At 44.6% G+C, this 17,719-nt stretch overlaps 3 protein-coding genes across 18 annotated transcripts in view; 1 reads left to right on the top strand and 2 right to left on the bottom strand.

Annotated features, from left to right (window-relative positions):
* Nucleotides 1-6,873, bottom strand: part of cacna1aa (calcium channel, voltage-dependent, P/Q type, alpha 1A subunit, a) — a 109,013-nt gene extending 102,140 nt beyond the window's left edge. For 11 of the 15 annotated variants that reach the window (XM_053239094.1, XM_053239104.1, XM_053239105.1 and 8 more), the window contains exon 1: nucleotides 5,099-6,872. In XM_053239094.1, the coding sequence (XP_053095069.1) occupies nucleotides 5,099-5,387 (289 nt within the window). In that variant the 5' untranslated portion in view covers nucleotides 5,388-6,872. Of the gene's footprint in view, nucleotides 1-5,098 lie in introns of all 15 variants that reach the window. The other 4 variants (XM_053239101.1, XM_053239098.1, XM_053239103.1 and 1 more) reach the window with 2 other exon arrangements.
* A 6,979-nt stretch (nucleotides 6,874-13,852) lies between these two features.
* On the top strand, nucleotides 13,853-16,336 carry alkbh7 (alkB homolog 7). The gene is made up of 4 exons (XM_026909863.3): nucleotides 13,853-14,287; nucleotides 15,044-15,217; nucleotides 15,308-15,432; nucleotides 16,112-16,336. Exons 1-4 carry the CDS (start codon nucleotides 13,961-13,963, stop codon nucleotides 16,230-16,232), a joined length of 747 nt encoding a protein of 248 aa, XP_026765664.1. The 5' UTR covers nucleotides 13,853-13,960; the 3' UTR covers nucleotides 16,233-16,336.
* A 105-nt stretch (nucleotides 16,337-16,441) lies between these two features.
* The window catches only part of gtf2f1 (general transcription factor IIF, polypeptide 1), an 11,960-nt gene continuing 10,682 nt past the window's right edge, over nucleotides 16,442-17,719 (bottom strand). For both annotated transcript variants that reach the window (XM_034310106.2, XM_034310107.2), the window contains exons 13-14: nucleotides 17,592-17,719; nucleotides 16,442-17,450 (exon numbers count right to left, since the gene is read on the bottom strand). The exon at nucleotides 17,592-17,719 is cut by the window's right edge and continues 5 nt beyond it. In XM_034310106.2, the coding sequence (XP_034165997.1) occupies nucleotides 17,246-17,450; nucleotides 17,592-17,719 (333 nt within the window). In that variant the 3' untranslated portion in view covers nucleotides 16,442-17,245. The remainder of the gene's footprint in view (nucleotides 17,451-17,591) is intronic.

Here is a 17,719-nt window from a genome sequence, read left to right as displayed (position 1 = left end):
ATAGCGTTACTGTCACCATCTATAGCGTTACCGTATCACCGTCTATCACGTTACTGTCACCATCTATAGCGTTACTGTATCACCGTCTATAGCGTTACTGTCACCATCTATAGCGTTACTGTATCACTGTCTATCACGTTACTGTCACCGTCTATAGCGTTACTGTATCACCGTCTATAGCGTTACTGTATCACTGTTTATAGCGTTACTGTCACCGTCTATAGCGTTACTGTATTACCGTCTATAGCGTTACTGTATCACCGTCTATAGCTTTACTGCGTCACCGTCTATAGCGTTACCGTGTCACCGTCTATCACGTTACTGTCACCATCTATAGCGTTACCATATCACCGTCTATCACGTTACCGTATCACCGTCTATAGCGGTACCGTATCACCGTCTATCACGTTACCGTATCACCGTCTATCACGTTACTGTCACCGTCTATAGCGTTACCGTATCACCGTCTATCACGTTACTGTCACCGTCTATAGTGTTACTGTATCACCGTCTATAGCGTTACCGTATCACCGTCTATAGCGTTACTGTATCACCGTCTATAGCGTTACCGTATCACCGTCTATCACGTTACTGTATCACCGTCTATCACGTTACTGTCACCATCTATAGCGTTACCGTATCACCGTCTATCACGTTACCGTATCACCGTCTATCACGTTACTGTCACCGTCTATCACGTTACTGTATCACCGTCTATAGCGTTACTGTATCACCGTCTATAGCGTTACCGTATCACCGTCTATCACGTTACTGTCACCATCTATAGCGTTACTGTATCACCGTCTATAGCGTTACCGTATCACCGTCTATAGCGTTACTGTCACCATCTATAGCGTTACTGTATCACCGTCTATAGCGTTACCGTGTCACCGTCTATAGCGTTACCGTATCACCGTCTATAGCGTTACCGTGTCACCGTCTATAGCGTTACCGTGTCACCGTCTATAGCTTTACCGTATCACCGTCTAAAGCGTCACCGTATCACCGTCTAAAGCGTCACCGTATCACCGTCTATAGCTTTACCGTATCACCGTCTATAGCTTTACCGTATCACCGTCTAAAGCGTCACCGTATCACCGTCTATAGCGTTACCGTATCACCGTCTATAGCGTTACTGTATCACCGTTTATAGCTTTACTGCGTCACCGTCTATAGCGTTACCGTGTCACTGTCTATAGCGTTACTGTCACCGTCTATAGCGTTACTGTATCACCGTCTATAGCGTTACCGTATCACCGTCTATAGCTTTACTGTATCACCGTCTATAGCGTTACTGTCACCATCTATAGCGTTACTGTCACCGTCTATAGCGTTACCGTATCACCGTCTATAGCGTTACTGTCACCGTCTATAGCTTTACCGTATCACCATCTATAGCGTTACTGTCACCATCTATAGCGTTACTGTCACCGTCTATAGCGTTACCGTATCACCGTCTATAGCGTTACTGTCACCGTCTATAGCTTTACCGTATCACCATCTATAGCGTTACTGTCACCATCTATAGCGTTACTGTCACCGTCTATAGCGTTACCGTATCACCGTCTATAGCGTTACTGTCACCGTCTATAGCTTTACCGTATCACCGTCTATAGCGTTACTGTCACCGTCTATATCGTTACTGTGTCACCGTCTATAGCGTTACTGTATCACCGTCTATAGCGTTACCGTATCACCGTCTATAGCGTTACTGTCACCATCTATAGCGTTACCGTATCACCGTCTATCACGTTACTGTCACCATCTATAGCGTTACTGTATCACCGTCTATAGCGTTACTGTCACCATCTATAGCGTTACTGTATCACCGTCTATCACGTTACTGTCACCGTCTATAGCGTTACTGTATCACCGTCTATCAAGTTACTGTCACCGTCTATAGCGTTACTGTATCACCGTCTATAGCGTTACTGTATCACCGTCTATAGCGTTACCGTATCACCGTCTATAGCGTTACTGTACCACCGTCTATAGCGTTACCGTATCACCGTCTATAGCTTTACCGTATCACCGTCTATAGCTTTACCGTATCACCGTCTATAGCGTTACCGTATCACCGTCTATAGCGTTACCGTGTCACCGTCTATAGCGTTACCGTATCACCGTCTATAGCTTTACCGTATCACCGTCTAAAGCGTTACCGTATCACCGTCTATAGCTTTACCGTATCACCGTCTATAGCTTTACCGTATCACCGTCTATAGCGTTACCGTATCACCGTCTATAGCGTTACCGTATCACCGTCTATAGCGTTACTGTCACCGTCTATAGCGTTACCGTGTCACCGTCTATAGCGTTACTGTCACCGTCTATAGCGTTACTGTCACCGTCTATAGCTTTACCGTATCACCGTCTATAGCTTTACTGTATCACCGTCTATAGCGTTACCGTATCACCGTCTAAAGCGTCACCGTATCACCGTCTATAGCTTTACCGTATCACCGTCTATAGCTTTACCGTATCACCGTCTATAGCTTTACCGTATCACCGTCTATAGCGTTACCGTATCACCGTCTATAGCGTTACCGTATCACCGTCTATAGCGTTACTGTCACCGTCTATAGCGTTACCGTGTCACCGTCTATAGCGTTACTGTCACCGTCTATAGCGTTACTGTCACCGTCTATAGCTTTACCGTATCACCGTCTATAGCTTTACCGTATCACCGTCAATAGCTTTACCGTATCACCATCTAAAGCGTCACCGTATCACCGTCTATAGCTTTACCGTATCACCGTCTATAGCGTTACCGTATCACCGTCTATAGCGTTACTGTCACCGTCTATAGCGTTACTGTATCACCGTCTATAGCGTTACCGTATCACCGTCTATAGCGTTACCGTATCACCGTCTATAGCGTTACTGTATCACCGTCTATAGCGTTACTTTATCACCGTCTATAGCGTTACCGTATCACCGTCTATAGCGTTACTGTCACCATCTATAGCGTTACTTTATCACCGTCTATAGCGTTACAGTGTCACCGTCTATAGCGTTACCGTGTCACCGTCTATAGCGTTACCGTATCACTGTCTATAGCTTTACTGTATCACCACCTCTAATGATCTTGTATCAAGATCTATAACATTACTGTCATTTTTGTAGCTACTGTGTCTGTAACTTTATCACCATCTATGACATTATAGGACATTATACAAAAGTTATTTCCTGTTCACTAATTTGACGGGACCAGCAAACTTCAGCAGACAGAAGAGTTCTTATATCTCTGTTTGCCACTTAAAATTCCAATTCTAGCAACAGTCTCACTGAAAACATTACTACAGTAGAGTTAGTAACATCATCAGCAGACATGGCAAAGAATACATTTTCCAGGGATATAATTTTTGACTTAAAATATGAAAGCTCATCAGATGAAGATGAAAAGGAAGAAGGGCACCAGTTTCCCCGGAAACACGTTTAACACCGATATAAAAATCAATGTGAGATAGCTAGCCAGCTAGCCAGTGGTCTATGAAAGAGTTTGGCTTCTTGGAGATCTATTTCTGCTCACGGAGAAAAAACATCCAAAACATTTGGCCATGTCGTATGTGAAATGTCAGTTCCTCAATGTTAATTTCTTGTTTATAGAACTGTTGTATAAAAGCAATATTGCACTCGCAATCATGTGGTTATACTGAATACTGGCACGGTCGTGATGACGTACAGCCCCGTGCCTACAACCAAAAGCACAGCTGTGCCGATATTCAGTATAGCCGTACTCCTGCTTGTGCGATATTGCTTAATTATAATATTTTTTATTGTTCCTGTTCAAATAAAATAGAATTAAAAGAAAGAAATGTTTAGGTTTAAGTGCCCTTTTATCACATTAAATGTGCAGAAAAAATAATTTAATCATTTATTATTTATTTCTAATCTAGATCTAAAAATGCCAGCTGTAAAAGTACCAGAATGGTCTCATCTGTGGATCAGCACAGTGAAAAAATTAGTGAATAAAAAAAACTTCCACTGCTGAGTAGAACTAATGGTTAATAAAAAGCATGTTATGTCACCTAAACGTAAAAAAGTAGAAAAAAATTATAGGTAAATAATAGGGATAAATATATAAATTTAAAACTTATATCCAGGATTGATATATTTCTAAAGCTGCTTTGTGACATAGTCCATTGCTAAAAGTGCTATATAATTAAAAATTTAAAATCAGGATTAATCCACGAAACCTGCAGATTTCCTGAAACTGAAACAATGCAGTTTAATTTAACATATGCACGAGTTCAAGAACAATTAATGTCTGTGATTCAATTCAACACAGGTCAAACAGAAGAACAGAAAATTGCTGAGGGAGAAGCTGAGCTTTGAGTAGAAACTGATCTCCACACGGCCGTGAACACACACCATTTCAAACAGATTCTTTTTATTAAAAAATCCACCCGTGAATAACTATAAAGTCACTCTGACAGCTTCAGTATTTGCTTAGTCACCTAAAAATCAGCAGCTTCCACACTGCAACCCTGACAACTGTGAAAAACCCTCACACACACTTGGAGAAAAATCACAATCAGACTATCTCACTGCAGCAGGAACAGCAAATAATTGACATGAAAACGCAGAACCACCTTTCACTAGAGCGTTAACTCACTATCCACACACACACACACACACACACACACACTCTTCCTCTTGAAGCCTTTTGGAGAAGGAAAGAGAGAGGAAATGGTGGCTGCACACACACCCTCCTCCCTCCTCCCCGTTTCGACCTGAGTAACAGATTGCACATGCTGACATCAGCAAGTCGAGGAACAGCACGCGCACACACACACACACACACACACACTATTATTACTGTTAAGAAAAAATACACACTGTGAGAGTGTGATGGAGATTACCCCACTATACCCCTCCCCCCCCCCCCCCCCCCCCCAACAAGCACTTCACAGGGCGTGGACTGCACCTGGTGTGTAGTAAAGGAGCCACTGACCAATCAGCGCCCAGCTTTAATGAACACTGTAATGGCTGCTCTGAATCATGTGTAGGTGACCTGAGCACTTTCCTACCCTAATCACAGTGAGGGAGCAGCGGGGCTTTGTGATTTCGGTGTAATGGGGAATAAAAGGATATGGCCACTCGGTGATCTTTTTGGCGTATTTTCTCACAAAGTTGTCCTCGCTGAAGATGAAGAGTGAGCGGTTGACGGTGAAGCAGTTCTGCCGCACCGGTATGGGGTTGTACAGGGCCATGGTGCGCGCGCGCTGGGCCATCGACTGCTTATACATGCGCTGCGCTCCCGGTGGGCCGCCCTGCCTGCTGGCCCCGCGCGCCGCGCCGCCCTGCCCGTGCGCATGCGCCACTGCACTGCCACCTCCACCTCCGCCGTACCGGGCCGGTGCCTCGTCTGTGAACCGCGCCATTCTGCACGCGCCGAACGCCAGTCTTCACGAAGCGGGAGGGAAGAAGGGGGTGAAGGTTCCGCGCGACGACCACACCACATTACATCCCACACATCACATACCGGAGGCGCGCGGAGATTTACGCGGTGTGTTTATCTCAGTTGTAAAAGAAAAAATGAAAGGAGAAAAGAAAAGGGAGCCAAGCGCTGAGGTTTGATTGGCAAAAGTCAAAAAAAGAAAAGAAACAACAGAAGCAGGTCGCTCGGTCTCCTTGTGCGCTTCAATTCAGAATCGGCGCTTCTTCCTCACCTCATTTCCACATCCAGCATCACCGCCGTCATCGGCTCAGTTTCTACCTCCGATAATCTGCTGAAACCTTCATCTCTTCTGCGGCTCCATCTTAATGGGTTTCTAGAAAAAAAAAGCCTGTCCCTCCGTTCGACAGCTCGGACACGGACACGGTCTCCTCACCGCTCGCTCTGTAAAGGCCATAAACGCTTCAGATCATTCTGAAAATATGACCGAATGAATCTGTACAAAAACAGTTCGGGTCTTTAACGTTTTTTCATCTCGGCATTTTGATAAAATCTCGTGCGCCCCGTTCACTTCTTTTAATCAAGGAAAAATGGGGAGAAATCGGTGTATTTATTTATTTATTTCGAAACATCCGCAATATTCGGTACAGTGTAGTGATGCTCATTCTGCCTCCCGACGCCTCGCGCTCTCCTCACCCGCACACCGGCAGCAGTCCTCCGCCTTATAAATAAATATGTGACGGTAAATGGTTGGTTTGTTCGCAGTCACAGCTTGTCGAAAAGAAAAGAAAACGGATCCCGATAATCGATCGTTTGCTCGGTTTCTTCACAGATGAGGTGTCATCCTTCAGGCGCACTCCGGTGTTCGAGCGTTATAAAATCCTATCAAGAGAAACGGAAGAAGCGTCAGTGGTAGAAAGACGACGGTGACGGTTCCGACCGCCCATAGTGTCTCGCGCCCCGGTTGTCCGCGCTGTGAGCCGCGCGCGAGGACGTGCACATGATTCTCCCGCCTCTGCCGTGCGTCCTTCGGCTCCGCTGTCCTCCTCCAGCGACCAGTGGCTCCTCTTTTCCTCTTGGTCCTCTCCGGTAGCGAGAGGGGGAGGGGGTGACCGTGAAGGAGGAAGGAGGGTGGGGGCGCTCTCGCTCGCTTTCTGTGGAAAAAAAACGGAGTGAACACGGGCCCGGTACACCGGTGTATCGGCTCCGAACGGCCGACGCGTAGCGCTATAACGAGGAGGTGATAAATTCAGCGGCGCGCGTGCATCTGACCAAATCTCCGTGTATCTACTGCAGCACGTGACGCGCGCGACCCCGCACCCCTCTGAGCCCCTGCATAGTGTTTATCTTCTAGCACGCGGACACCCGGTAGAGCGCGCGCACTCATTCCCTGCAGCCAATCTCATGTTCTCGTCTCATGTTCCTTCAGTGAGAGACAGAAGGAGAGTCACATCGACCTGAGAACCGGAAGCGTGTCTTTCCCTCCGGTCTCAGGCTGAGAATTATGAACGGGATGTTTGTTCTCTATGGCGAAGTAAAGAGCGATATTCTGATCACAACACACATTTCAGAATTAGTGCACAGAGATTTCCCAGCGAGCACCACATCGTTTTCCTTCTCTTCCTCCACCTCCTCCTCCACCTCCTCCTTCATGACCCTGCCTAATTCCACACTTAAAGAGCTGAGGACTGAAAATGCGCTTAATTTACTGCCGGTAATAACTGTGTAAACCGAGATTAGTTTGTGGCTGTCCGTGGTGCTGAAACACTTCAAATTCATTACTGCATTTAATATTAATCCATTCCAAACACAGGCATGTGAAGGGTCTCGCACACACACACACACACACACACACACAGTGGGGTCACTCACACAGAGGTCACACAGAAAGTGGAACTGATCTGTGGTCAGATTTTAGCTTTTGTATGATCACACATTAAGATGAGGCCATAAAGCCCACTGATCTGATCTGAGGTTCAGTCATGTCACACAGTCAGAGTTTAGCAGGTGAACACTCCAGGATATCAGATCATCTCCATTACACACACACACACACACACACACACACACACACACAGAAACCCACCCCCCAGAGCATCATTAAAGCAAGTCACACTAATCTAACAGCAACACACAGCAGGTGAGAGAGAGACAGAGAGACAGACAGAAAATGTCGTTCCTGTGGGAGGCCATTCAGTTTGAAACAGTGAAACTCTTGAATATACACACACCTTCTCAGCATTCATACTTGTGAACTAAATACAAATATATTATTCAGAACGAACAGATAATAGGTTGTAAATTAATAAAATAAAATAAAATAAAATAAAATAAAAACAACAGATACGAATAGCAGGCAAACTATTCATGTCTTTATTAAGCTTGCCAGAAGAGGGTAGGCTAGGGCAGGACTTGCCATGGGAAGCAACAAAAAAGTCATGTGAGCTGCCTGGTCGGGGTCATGGTGGTTTAAATTCAGTCACATGTTTATACACTATATGGCCAAAAGTATGTGGACACCTGACCATCACACCCATACGTGGTTCTTCTCCAAACTGTTGCCACAAAGTTGGATGCATGACATAAAAGCATGACAATGCCCCTGTGCACAAAGCAGCTCCATGAAGACATGGTGTGTGAAGGTTGGAGTGGAAGAACTCGAGTGTCCTGCACAGAGCCCTGACCTCAACCCCACTGAACACCTTTGGGATGAACTGGAACACCGACTGAACCCCAGACCTCCTCGACATCCCAACATCAGCGCCTGACCTCACTAATGCTCTTGTAGCTAAATGAACACAAATCCCCACAGCCACGCTCCAACATCTAGTGGAAAGCTTCCCAGAAGAGTGGAGCTCATTATAACAGCAAACACACGGGGAATAAATCTGTGTTAATGCACATGTTTTAGAAATGGGATGTTCAATGGTCAGGTGTCCCCATACTTTTGGCCATGTAGTGTATTTATATGTCTTTTATATTATTAATTTGAAAAATAGAAGCAACCAAATTCATTACAAAATATCACTGATAGGTACAAACTAACTATATTGATAGGTGCAAACTGAATAGTTCAGAGAAAAGAGGGACAGGCTCAGTTCATTTTTTTTAGCAATTTAATGTGGTATAGTAAAGATTGGTCGATGTGACTCTGATTTTGTTAAACATATTCTATGGTGGAGCAGAACAAGGAGGGATGCTCTTTCCAGACCTCCTTTGTGACAACCAGTAGCCCCCCTGGGCCTTCTCCCAAAGAGCAGCTCAAACAGAGAGAATCCCATGGAGGCTTATGGAGTTTCTCTGACAGCAAAAAGGATATAAGGCAGCAGGAGGTCCCAGTTCCTCCCTTCTTTGTCTACCATCCAGTGCAACATCTGTGTTTGGTTGAAGCGCTTCACCAGGCTGTCTGTTTAAGGGTGATAGACAGAAGTCCGGACTTGTTTCACCTGCAACAGCAAAGATCTGTCATTAATTTAGACATAAATGGCGTACCTTGGTCAGTTACTAAGTAGAGAGATCCCCACTCTACTGAACAGCATGACCAGCTCTCTAGCCATGCTTCATGAGGTGGCTTTGCGCAAGGGAATGGCCTCGGGATAGCTGATGGCATAATCCATGATAACCAGGATGTACTCGTGTCCCCAGGCTGATTTTGACAGTGGTCCCACGAGGTTCATCCCAATTCATTTGAATGGGACCCCAATGATGGGCAGAGGGATGAGAGGGGCCGGTTAAAGTTTATGGGGAGCCGTCCTCGGGCACTGGGGAGAATGCTGGCAGAAGTTTTTGACTTCAGCTTCCATGTAGCTTCCATGTAGTTTTCCAATAGTATTCTGGGGCCCCAGGTGGCCTCCAAGGGGGTGAGCATGGTCCAGGTGCATTAGGGTGTCAATCTTGGAATGGGGTACCACCAGGAGACCACACATTTGGCCTTGACACTTTTTAGAGGAGCCCCCTTTATGAGGAAGTAGGCAGCGGGTAGGGTTCTACTTGGTTGGGTTCACTCCCCCTCTATTTCCAGTACCTGCTAACAGCAGAACTTTAGTCAGTCATCCTCCTTTTGTTCTCAGCTGAAGATACTCTCTCGAGTTGCCTGTTGATACACAGAGAACAGCAGATTATTTGGTAGGTGAGACTCACCCTCAGCTCTGCCGTCTGCACTGTCAACCTCCTCCTGGACTAGATAGGTGGTTCTGTCCCACCTTCAAGGGGTTATTGAGAAGGAGATAACTAGGATGCTGCAAGCAGGAATCATTGAGTAGTCTTCCAGCCCCTGGTCAAATCCCATTGTTGCAGTTCCCAAATCTGACCCTCACAGTTTGACAGCTACCCACTCCCTCGGACTGGGGAGAGCCCAGTTTAATTCTTCACTGGACATTACCAAGGGTTACTGGCAGGCGGTCTTAACACCAGATGCTACGCATAAGATGGCATTCTCCACCTCCAATGGTCACTGGCAGTACCAGGTTCTCATCTTAAGGCTCCAAGGTGCCCACAACCTTTCAGTGCCTCATAGACATTGTTCTGTGACCACACTGAGCCTTTGCTGTGGTGTACCTGGACGATGTGGTCATTCATTTGGCAACCTGGTCTACTTGTTTCTCCTGAGGGAGGTGCTGGGGCTGCTCTGGAAGTCGGGACTCACAACTAACCCCACAAATGCCACCTGGGGCTAACGGTGGTACAGTACCTTGTATTTCATTTTGGGAGAGGTCTGCTCAAACCCCAGGAAAATAATATCCAGGCAGTAAAAAAAAAAAACCTTGGCCCACTTTCAAACATCATGTATGTGCCTTTTTGGGGTTAGTGGGGTATTATTGGAGGCTCGTCCCTAACCTCTCCTCACTAGTCTCCCCCCTCTGAGATCTCACAATGAAGGGACAGCTCAACAAAATGCACTGGACAGACAAGGCTGAGCAGGTGTTCCAGACCCTCAAAGAGGCCCTGAACAGAACCATCATCCTGAGAAACGACAATTTCGAGCTCCCCTTCATCATACTGATGTGGACCTCGTTGATCTCCTCAAAACTCTCCTATAACACTCCCACCTTCCCAAGAGCCCTGCGCCCTCACCAAACTCACCACCCCCACCCCATCATCCTTCACTATTTGTAAATAAACACAACCCTTTTGGGTTTTCCTCCAGTTACTCCTGTGTGTCCTTGAGTTTGTGTTCTGCCCCAGTCTGAAGCTCGACACCACAGTGAGTAGTGTGCATGATTAGTGTATATGATTAGTGTGCATGACTGTGTGTGTGGGTGTGCACACACACACACGCACATGCACACAGTCACCTCTGAAAGTATTGGAATGGCAAGGCCAGTCCTTTTGTTTTTGCTAAACACTGAAACATTGAGATCAAAAGGTGAATGAGACAATAGAACAGAATTTCAGTTTTCATTTCCTGATATTTACATCTAGAAGTGTTAAATAATTTAGAACATGGCACTTTTTGGAACAGACCACCAAATTTTTAGGTGAGCAAAAGTATAGAAACAGATAGTCTTAAAATAAATAACACTTAATATATGGCTGCATATCTCTTGCTTGCTGTGTCTGCAAGTGACGCACCGACATCACCAAACTGTTGCATTCTTCTTCTGTAATGTCAGTCAATCACCAGACCTTAACCCAACTGAGCAGCATTTCAGCTCCTGAGGGGAGAAAGAAGACTGAAGGGAGAAAGAAGACTGAAGGGAGAAACCTCCCAAATCTAACAACAACTGAAACGCTGCTCGGTTGGGTTAAGGTCTGCTGATGGAGTGGGCCAGTCTAAAACCTTCCACTTTTTCCCTGATGAAGTCCTTTGTTGTGTTGCAGTGTGTTTTGGGTCGTTGTCTTGCAGCATGATGAAGTTCCTCCCAATTAGATTGCATGAATTTCTCTGTAAATTGTCAGACAGAATGTTTCTGTAGATTTCTATATTCATTCTGCTGCTACCATCATGAGCTCCATCATCAATAAAGATTAGTGAGTCTGTTCCAGAAGCAGCCATGCGAGCCCAAGCCATGACACTACCTCCACCATGCTTCACCCATGAGCTCGTATGTTTTGGATCATGAGCAGATTATTATTTAATTAATTGTTTAAAGAATCAATCTAACAGGACTCACTTGGGCCACAAGAAACCTGTCAGTTACATGTTCCAATATTTTTGATCGCTTGAAAAATGGGTGCCATGTTCTAAGATGTTAATATCAGGAAATTAAAGCTGAAATTCTGATCTTTTCATTCCCCTTTTGATCTCAAACCCAAATATCTCCAGAGGTATGTGATTAGTATATATATATTCTTTTGAGCGAATAGATATACCCAGTCTCTCAGGTCATCTGTAATGCTTTCTCACTGTTATATCTGCACATGTGTTTTCATACCACTGCTATGTTGATGACTCTCAACTCATTCTTTCCTTTCCTCCTTCAGCCACTCATGTTTCTACACAGATCTCAGCACATCTGGCAGACATGTCATGGATGGATAGATGGATGGTGCTCCATCACCTGAATCTAAAGCTGCTGTACAGGCCAGGAGATGCATCCTCCAACCAACAGTCCCTCTCTCCTCACATTGCACAATTCTCCTTTACGATGTCAGAAGGATTTGTCCATTTCTATCCACACAGGCCACTCAGGTGCTTGCTCAGTCCTTTGTCATTTCCAGACTGGACTACTGCGACTCGCTCCTGGCTGGTCTTCCTCTGATCGCCATTCGTCCTCTGCAACTGATCCAGAATGCAGCTGCATGACTTGAATTGCTAGACTTTAGCACTACTTGTCTACTATTTTTTTAATTTAAAAAAATCATTGTCTTATGTTTACTTTTCATATTGTACTAACCTCCCCACCAGGGTTTTTAGACTGATGGTATTCTTAGTCCCTGACCTAGTGAACTAGCATGAAGATGTGCTTTTGATAGAGACTACAAAGCACTTCTGTAAGTCGCTCTAAATAAGGGAGCAAATGTACTGTGTGATTAGTGTGGGACTAATATTTGTTTGGTGTGTTAGTGTGTGTTTAGTGTGTGATTAGTATGCGATTGTGTGAGTCTTGGAGAAGGGAGTCCTCTGGTGGACAGGAGATATATTGCAGTGATTTGTGGTAAATTCATTAAATAAATTGAAAGCAGTGCTTTTTGATTCTACAGCAGTGTTTCACACACTAACGAACACTATTTATTTAATGCTGAAGTGAGAATTATATCAACAAGCAATAACTCATTCAACCCACCCAGCACCCACCCACCCACGCGCACACACACACACACACACACACACACACACACACTGCACTGCACTGTTTTGCTGAAGGTTTTAAAAATCACAGATCTGTCTCAAACACTGCCACAGCATTCATGGGTAAATAACATTCTTGGTTTTACTCATCATTAATCCCAAACTAAAGCGTAAAGTTGATCCAATTCCTCTGTCCTCACACACACTGCTCCTCACACACTTCTTTGTCAGATTCAGAGATATAAAAGATTAACTTCAGTTATGCAAAGTGACACAGTTGGACCACAATCACATGATCAGATTGGACGTGTCCGGTTGGATATAAGATGCGTTTTCTGGAAAACCCCAGATCTCTACAAAATCAGGAAAAACATTTTCGCAACACGTTACAACGCAATATTTCACAAAGAAAAGTCTGAGTTGAATGTAAAATTGTAATGCATTAGAGTTTAATTTAAACAATAAATAAATTTTAAAAAAGTACATTATAATCATGAAGTAGACTGATTTAGTTTTCAGTGTGTACTTTGTGGAAAAGACAGAAAGACACGTTCGAGTGATAAATAAATGCTGCCTCAATCTTGAGCACTAAATATAAATACAGGACAGTGAGGCTCAGTAAGTCAGAGTTTCTGTGTCAGGAACTGGAAGGTTGTGGGTTCAAATCCCAAAACTGTACACCGGGTTAGAGCTCATTAGCGTGGAAGATTCTAGACTGGAACTGATAGTTTAAGAACTGAAGAACAGGATATTTGAGGGATTGATTTGTGTCAGAGCCTGAACAGCAGGTGGCGCTGAAACATAGCTTCTGGTTTACTTCTTCTTCTTCTTCTTCTTCTTCTTCTTCTATTACTGTTGCTCGTTTACAGCACGTGACTAAACGCCCCCTAGTGGACTGTTGGGGAACTGCACTAAATTAACACGCTGCATTATTGTAGAATTTCTTAGAAATATGAACAAACGAACTACAAAACTATTGAATTATTCTCAATGTCCTTGTGGCGATTTTAACCTTCAGTCTCGAGCCTTCAGATTCATGTCTCAAATCAGTTTAGTGTTTTTCTTTCAGCAGAATAAACCTGTGTGTCCACACCATGAATTTAATCCTGTATTATATTATGTATGCCGTGAATCCTACGCTTATTACTGGATGTGTGAAACTAATATATAAGAAGGAAAAACTACACTGAATCACTGAAACTACAATTCCCACAATTCTTAGCCATTTTAAAATGGCGCCGTCCAGGTCGCGTGTAACCTCGGAGTTTCTGCGCTCGTGACCACGCGCTTTAACTCGAGTGGTCGCTTTTCTCTCGGCTGAAGGAGGCATGAGGGCTGTGAGGAGACAGCTGAGTGAGCTGTGTGTGAAAGCGCGCGCACTCAGCTGTACACGTGTGTGTGCGAGTTCACCTTCCTGCCAGACTCATAATACACGAGGATTCAGTAGAGCAGGGAGTGGGGACGGGTTTACTGGAGAACATCTGGATGGAGAGCACAGCTGGATGTGCAGTTCTTCTGCAGCTGTTCTGTCAGCTGTACGCAGTCATGTTCAGCTTCTGCAGAACTTCATCAGTGAAGAAGAGGAAGAGGCTTTTCTTAAAGAACTCGACCCAGGACTTAAGAGAAAAAGATATGAATTTGATCACTGGGATGACGTACGCAATCAATTTACCTCCATTAATTTTCTTATTGTTCTGATTTCTGGATGACTGCAGGAACCTGGTTTAGATTTCTCTCATTACTGACATTCAGAACGTTTTCACATGAAAACCCATCAGGAGCCACCAGGAGTCCCTTCATCCTGGCAGATTAAAGTCTCTTCATTCTGTTGGAACCAGAAGAACACAAGTTCCCTTCCCTGCTCCTGGAGAACCGGAGAACCCTGTCCTGCTCTAACACACCTGTTTCAGATAAACAGATAATTACCAGTGCTTCCTGAGTGGAAGAGAGAGTGTGTGTGTGTGTGTGTGTGTGTGTGTGTGTGTTAGAGCAGGACAGGACCATTGCTTCTCCAGGACCAGGCTTGGGAACCTGTGATGTAGTGAAAAACAGTTGAGTTTGAGCTACAGAGCTACAGCATGAACTCTTCAGTAAAATCTGGCAGTGTTTATTTTTCAGGCCTGAAGGTGAAACCGTGTAAACATCTGTGACTTTTTAACAGCAAAAGTTTCTTCTAGAAATCTTCCACATCATGGAATGTGATTAACAGGTTTCTGTCTTTCTGTGGAGATTAAATGATGTGCAGTTTAACTGCATGATGTAAACCAGACAATCCACAGTGTATATCGATTATAAACACTTCACTGGATCAGTCTGGGTGTTTAGCTCGTCTCTGGACTCTAAAGCTTGAATTTTTTATTTAATTTATATGATTATGTTTCTGAGCTTTTCTGCTGTAATTGCTGCTGCAGGCGATTCACGGGTTCAGGGAGACGGAGCGGCTGCAGTGGGGTGGAGTGTGTGCCGCTGTGGTGGAGCGGCTCCGAGCAGCGGCGTTTCCTGAGGGAACTCCATTACTGGGTCCGGTTCACGTTCTGGATCTGGACAAGGCCGGTTTCATCAAACCTCATGTAGATAGTGTGAAGGTCCGTTGTTCCACTCTGACTCTGCCTTCGGCTCTTCTGCTGCTGTGGCACATTAAAGTGTGTTCACTGTGTGTTTGTGTCTCTCATCAGTTTTGTGGAAGCACGATCGCCGGTCTGAGTCTCTTGTCTGACAGCGTCATGCGTCTGGTCCGTGAAGAGAACTCAGCGGACCGGGTGGATCTGCTTTTAAAGCGTCGTTCTCTCTATATACTGAGGTATGAAGTGATTCCTCTTTTCACTTCCTTTTTTTCTCTTCATTGTCTTAAATTTACAGGAAACAATCTCTCGGGTTGGAGATGGAAGTCAATTAGATAAAATGTAAGCTGTAAGGTGCAGGTCATGAATGCGTAAATTACTCCGGGAATAAAATTTGATTTGTTTTTTTTATTTACCCAAAAGAACTGCAGCTTTGCAGACAAGTAAAACAATGCAAACAGCTAGGATTATAACGCCATCAGGAAAAAAAAAGTTTTCATTAACATTACTGCTGTAGATGTTCCACTCGTACCTGCACCACACACACACACACACACACACACACACACACACACACACACACAGAATGCCTGTGCTGTAAACTCCACCCAAATGTCATCTGTTCACTGCTGCGCCTTTTCCACTGATGGACAGGGTAGAAGGGTACCAATATTTTGTACAGTTACTTGGAGAGTCTGAGAAACTGCCCAGTGAGTGAATATATTAAAGTGATTAAAGTTCTGCTTTGAGTGGAGAAGTTTTCTGATTTCAGAGAATTATTTCACTTAAGACCAAAATTACCATCCGGATAAAAATGACTCGAACTCGTCACTTTAACGCAGAATTCCTAACGCTGCTGGATTTTTACCTCAAACTGTAATTTATTTCTAACTATAGATTTTTATTTTCCTCCTGCAGAGACGAAGCTCGGTTTAAATTTACTCATGAAATCCTGAAGGATGAGGATTCGTTTTTCTCGGGACGGAGAATTCCTCGGCATCGGCGCATCTCAGTTATTTGCCGGAATCTTCCACTTTAGACTTTCACAATGTTGTAGTGAAGCCTGTGTTTAACAGCCGACTGTAAAACATCACCACTGTCTGATCTGTACAGGTTTAAATAAATTCTGATGAACAAATTGTTCATGAACGTCATTTCGGATTAAATTTGTGTCGTTATAACTGATTTTTCTTTAGATCTTATACCTTTTTTAATTGATGTAAATGTCTTGGCACAGAAACACCAAAATGTATTAGAACAAGCCTTTATTTGTCACATATGTTATAGTACAGTAAAATTGTTTTGTTCATATATCCCAGCTTGGTAGGAAGTTGGGGTCAGAGGTCAGAGTCAGCCAGGATAACGGCGCCCACTGGAGCAGAGAGGGTTAAGAGCCGTGTTTAAAAGCTCAGCAGCGGCAGCTTGGTGGTGCTGGGGCTTGAACTCACAACCTTCTGATCAGTAACCCAGAGCCTTAACCACCGAGTCACCACAGCCATCACTCTGCTGAATAAAGCTGATTTTTAAACTTGTTTTTTTTCACCATGTCGCAACCAGAAAGTGAACACAGACTTTCTTTAGGGTTGTTTGACAATTCTATAAAGAAACAGCAGATCATTCAGTGTCTGGATCGACCAATCAGAATTAATGCATGTAATAATGTAAAACTATAAAGTTCTCGATTGAAACTAAAACAGCAGGAGACGAGTCTGAGCGTGACGGAAGAGCCGACGTCTCGGCGGAAAATTAATACAGCCGTAAACTTTCTGAGTCTGTGTTGGATTATTAACACTTTTCACAAACTCACATCATGCTTTACTGGAAAAACAGGAACTTTTATTAAACATTTTCAAACAGTTTACACTTCATTTTATTAAGCAGTGTATAGGGGGGGTACTTTACTGCTCCATCACATGGCCCCGCCCACCCACTCACCTACCCAATCACATCACCAGTGGTTGTGAAGTCCTCCGTGTTTGGCCCCGCTTCCTGCAGCAGCTTTTTTTTCTCCGTTCTCTCTCTCTCTCTCTCTCTCTCTCTCTCTCTGTGTGTTTACTCCGTGAGGTAGAAGTGCATCTTGTCGTTAATGTTTTTCCTCTCTGGGTTGAGCTTCTTGAGGATCTGTGCGAGGACGTTGACCGTCTGCTCGCTGCTCAGTCCCGTGCGTTTAGTCTGGAACTTCTTCAGCAGGTCTTTAGTGGTCATGGGCTTCCGGATCAGATAACGGCGCACGGCCTCCTCCGTCAGCTGCACGTCACTGGGAGCGAGACAGGAAGAGCAATGAGAGAGAAATCTCAATCATTATTCTAATTACTATTAATAGAAATTACTGATTTTTTTAAACTCTAAACCTAAGCAGGACCGGCCGTGTGGCTCTGCCGGGAATGTGAGACGATACCTGGAGCTCGGTGTGGATTTCCCGGATGCTGGTTGTGGAGTGCTCTTCCCCGACGGGCTCTGAGAAGTCGGCTCCATCTTCAGCCTCTTGGCAGCGGGAGTGTCTGAGCTGGACGTCGTCGCCTGACG

The sequence above is a fragment of the Pangasianodon hypophthalmus genome, chromosome 13, assembly GCF_027358585.1.
Source record: "Pangasianodon hypophthalmus isolate fPanHyp1 chromosome 13, fPanHyp1.pri, whole genome shotgun sequence".
Taxonomy (NCBI): domain Eukaryota; kingdom Metazoa; phylum Chordata; class Actinopteri; order Siluriformes; family Pangasiidae; genus Pangasianodon; species Pangasianodon hypophthalmus.
This window is presented reverse-complemented; position numbering and strand designations above follow the sequence as displayed.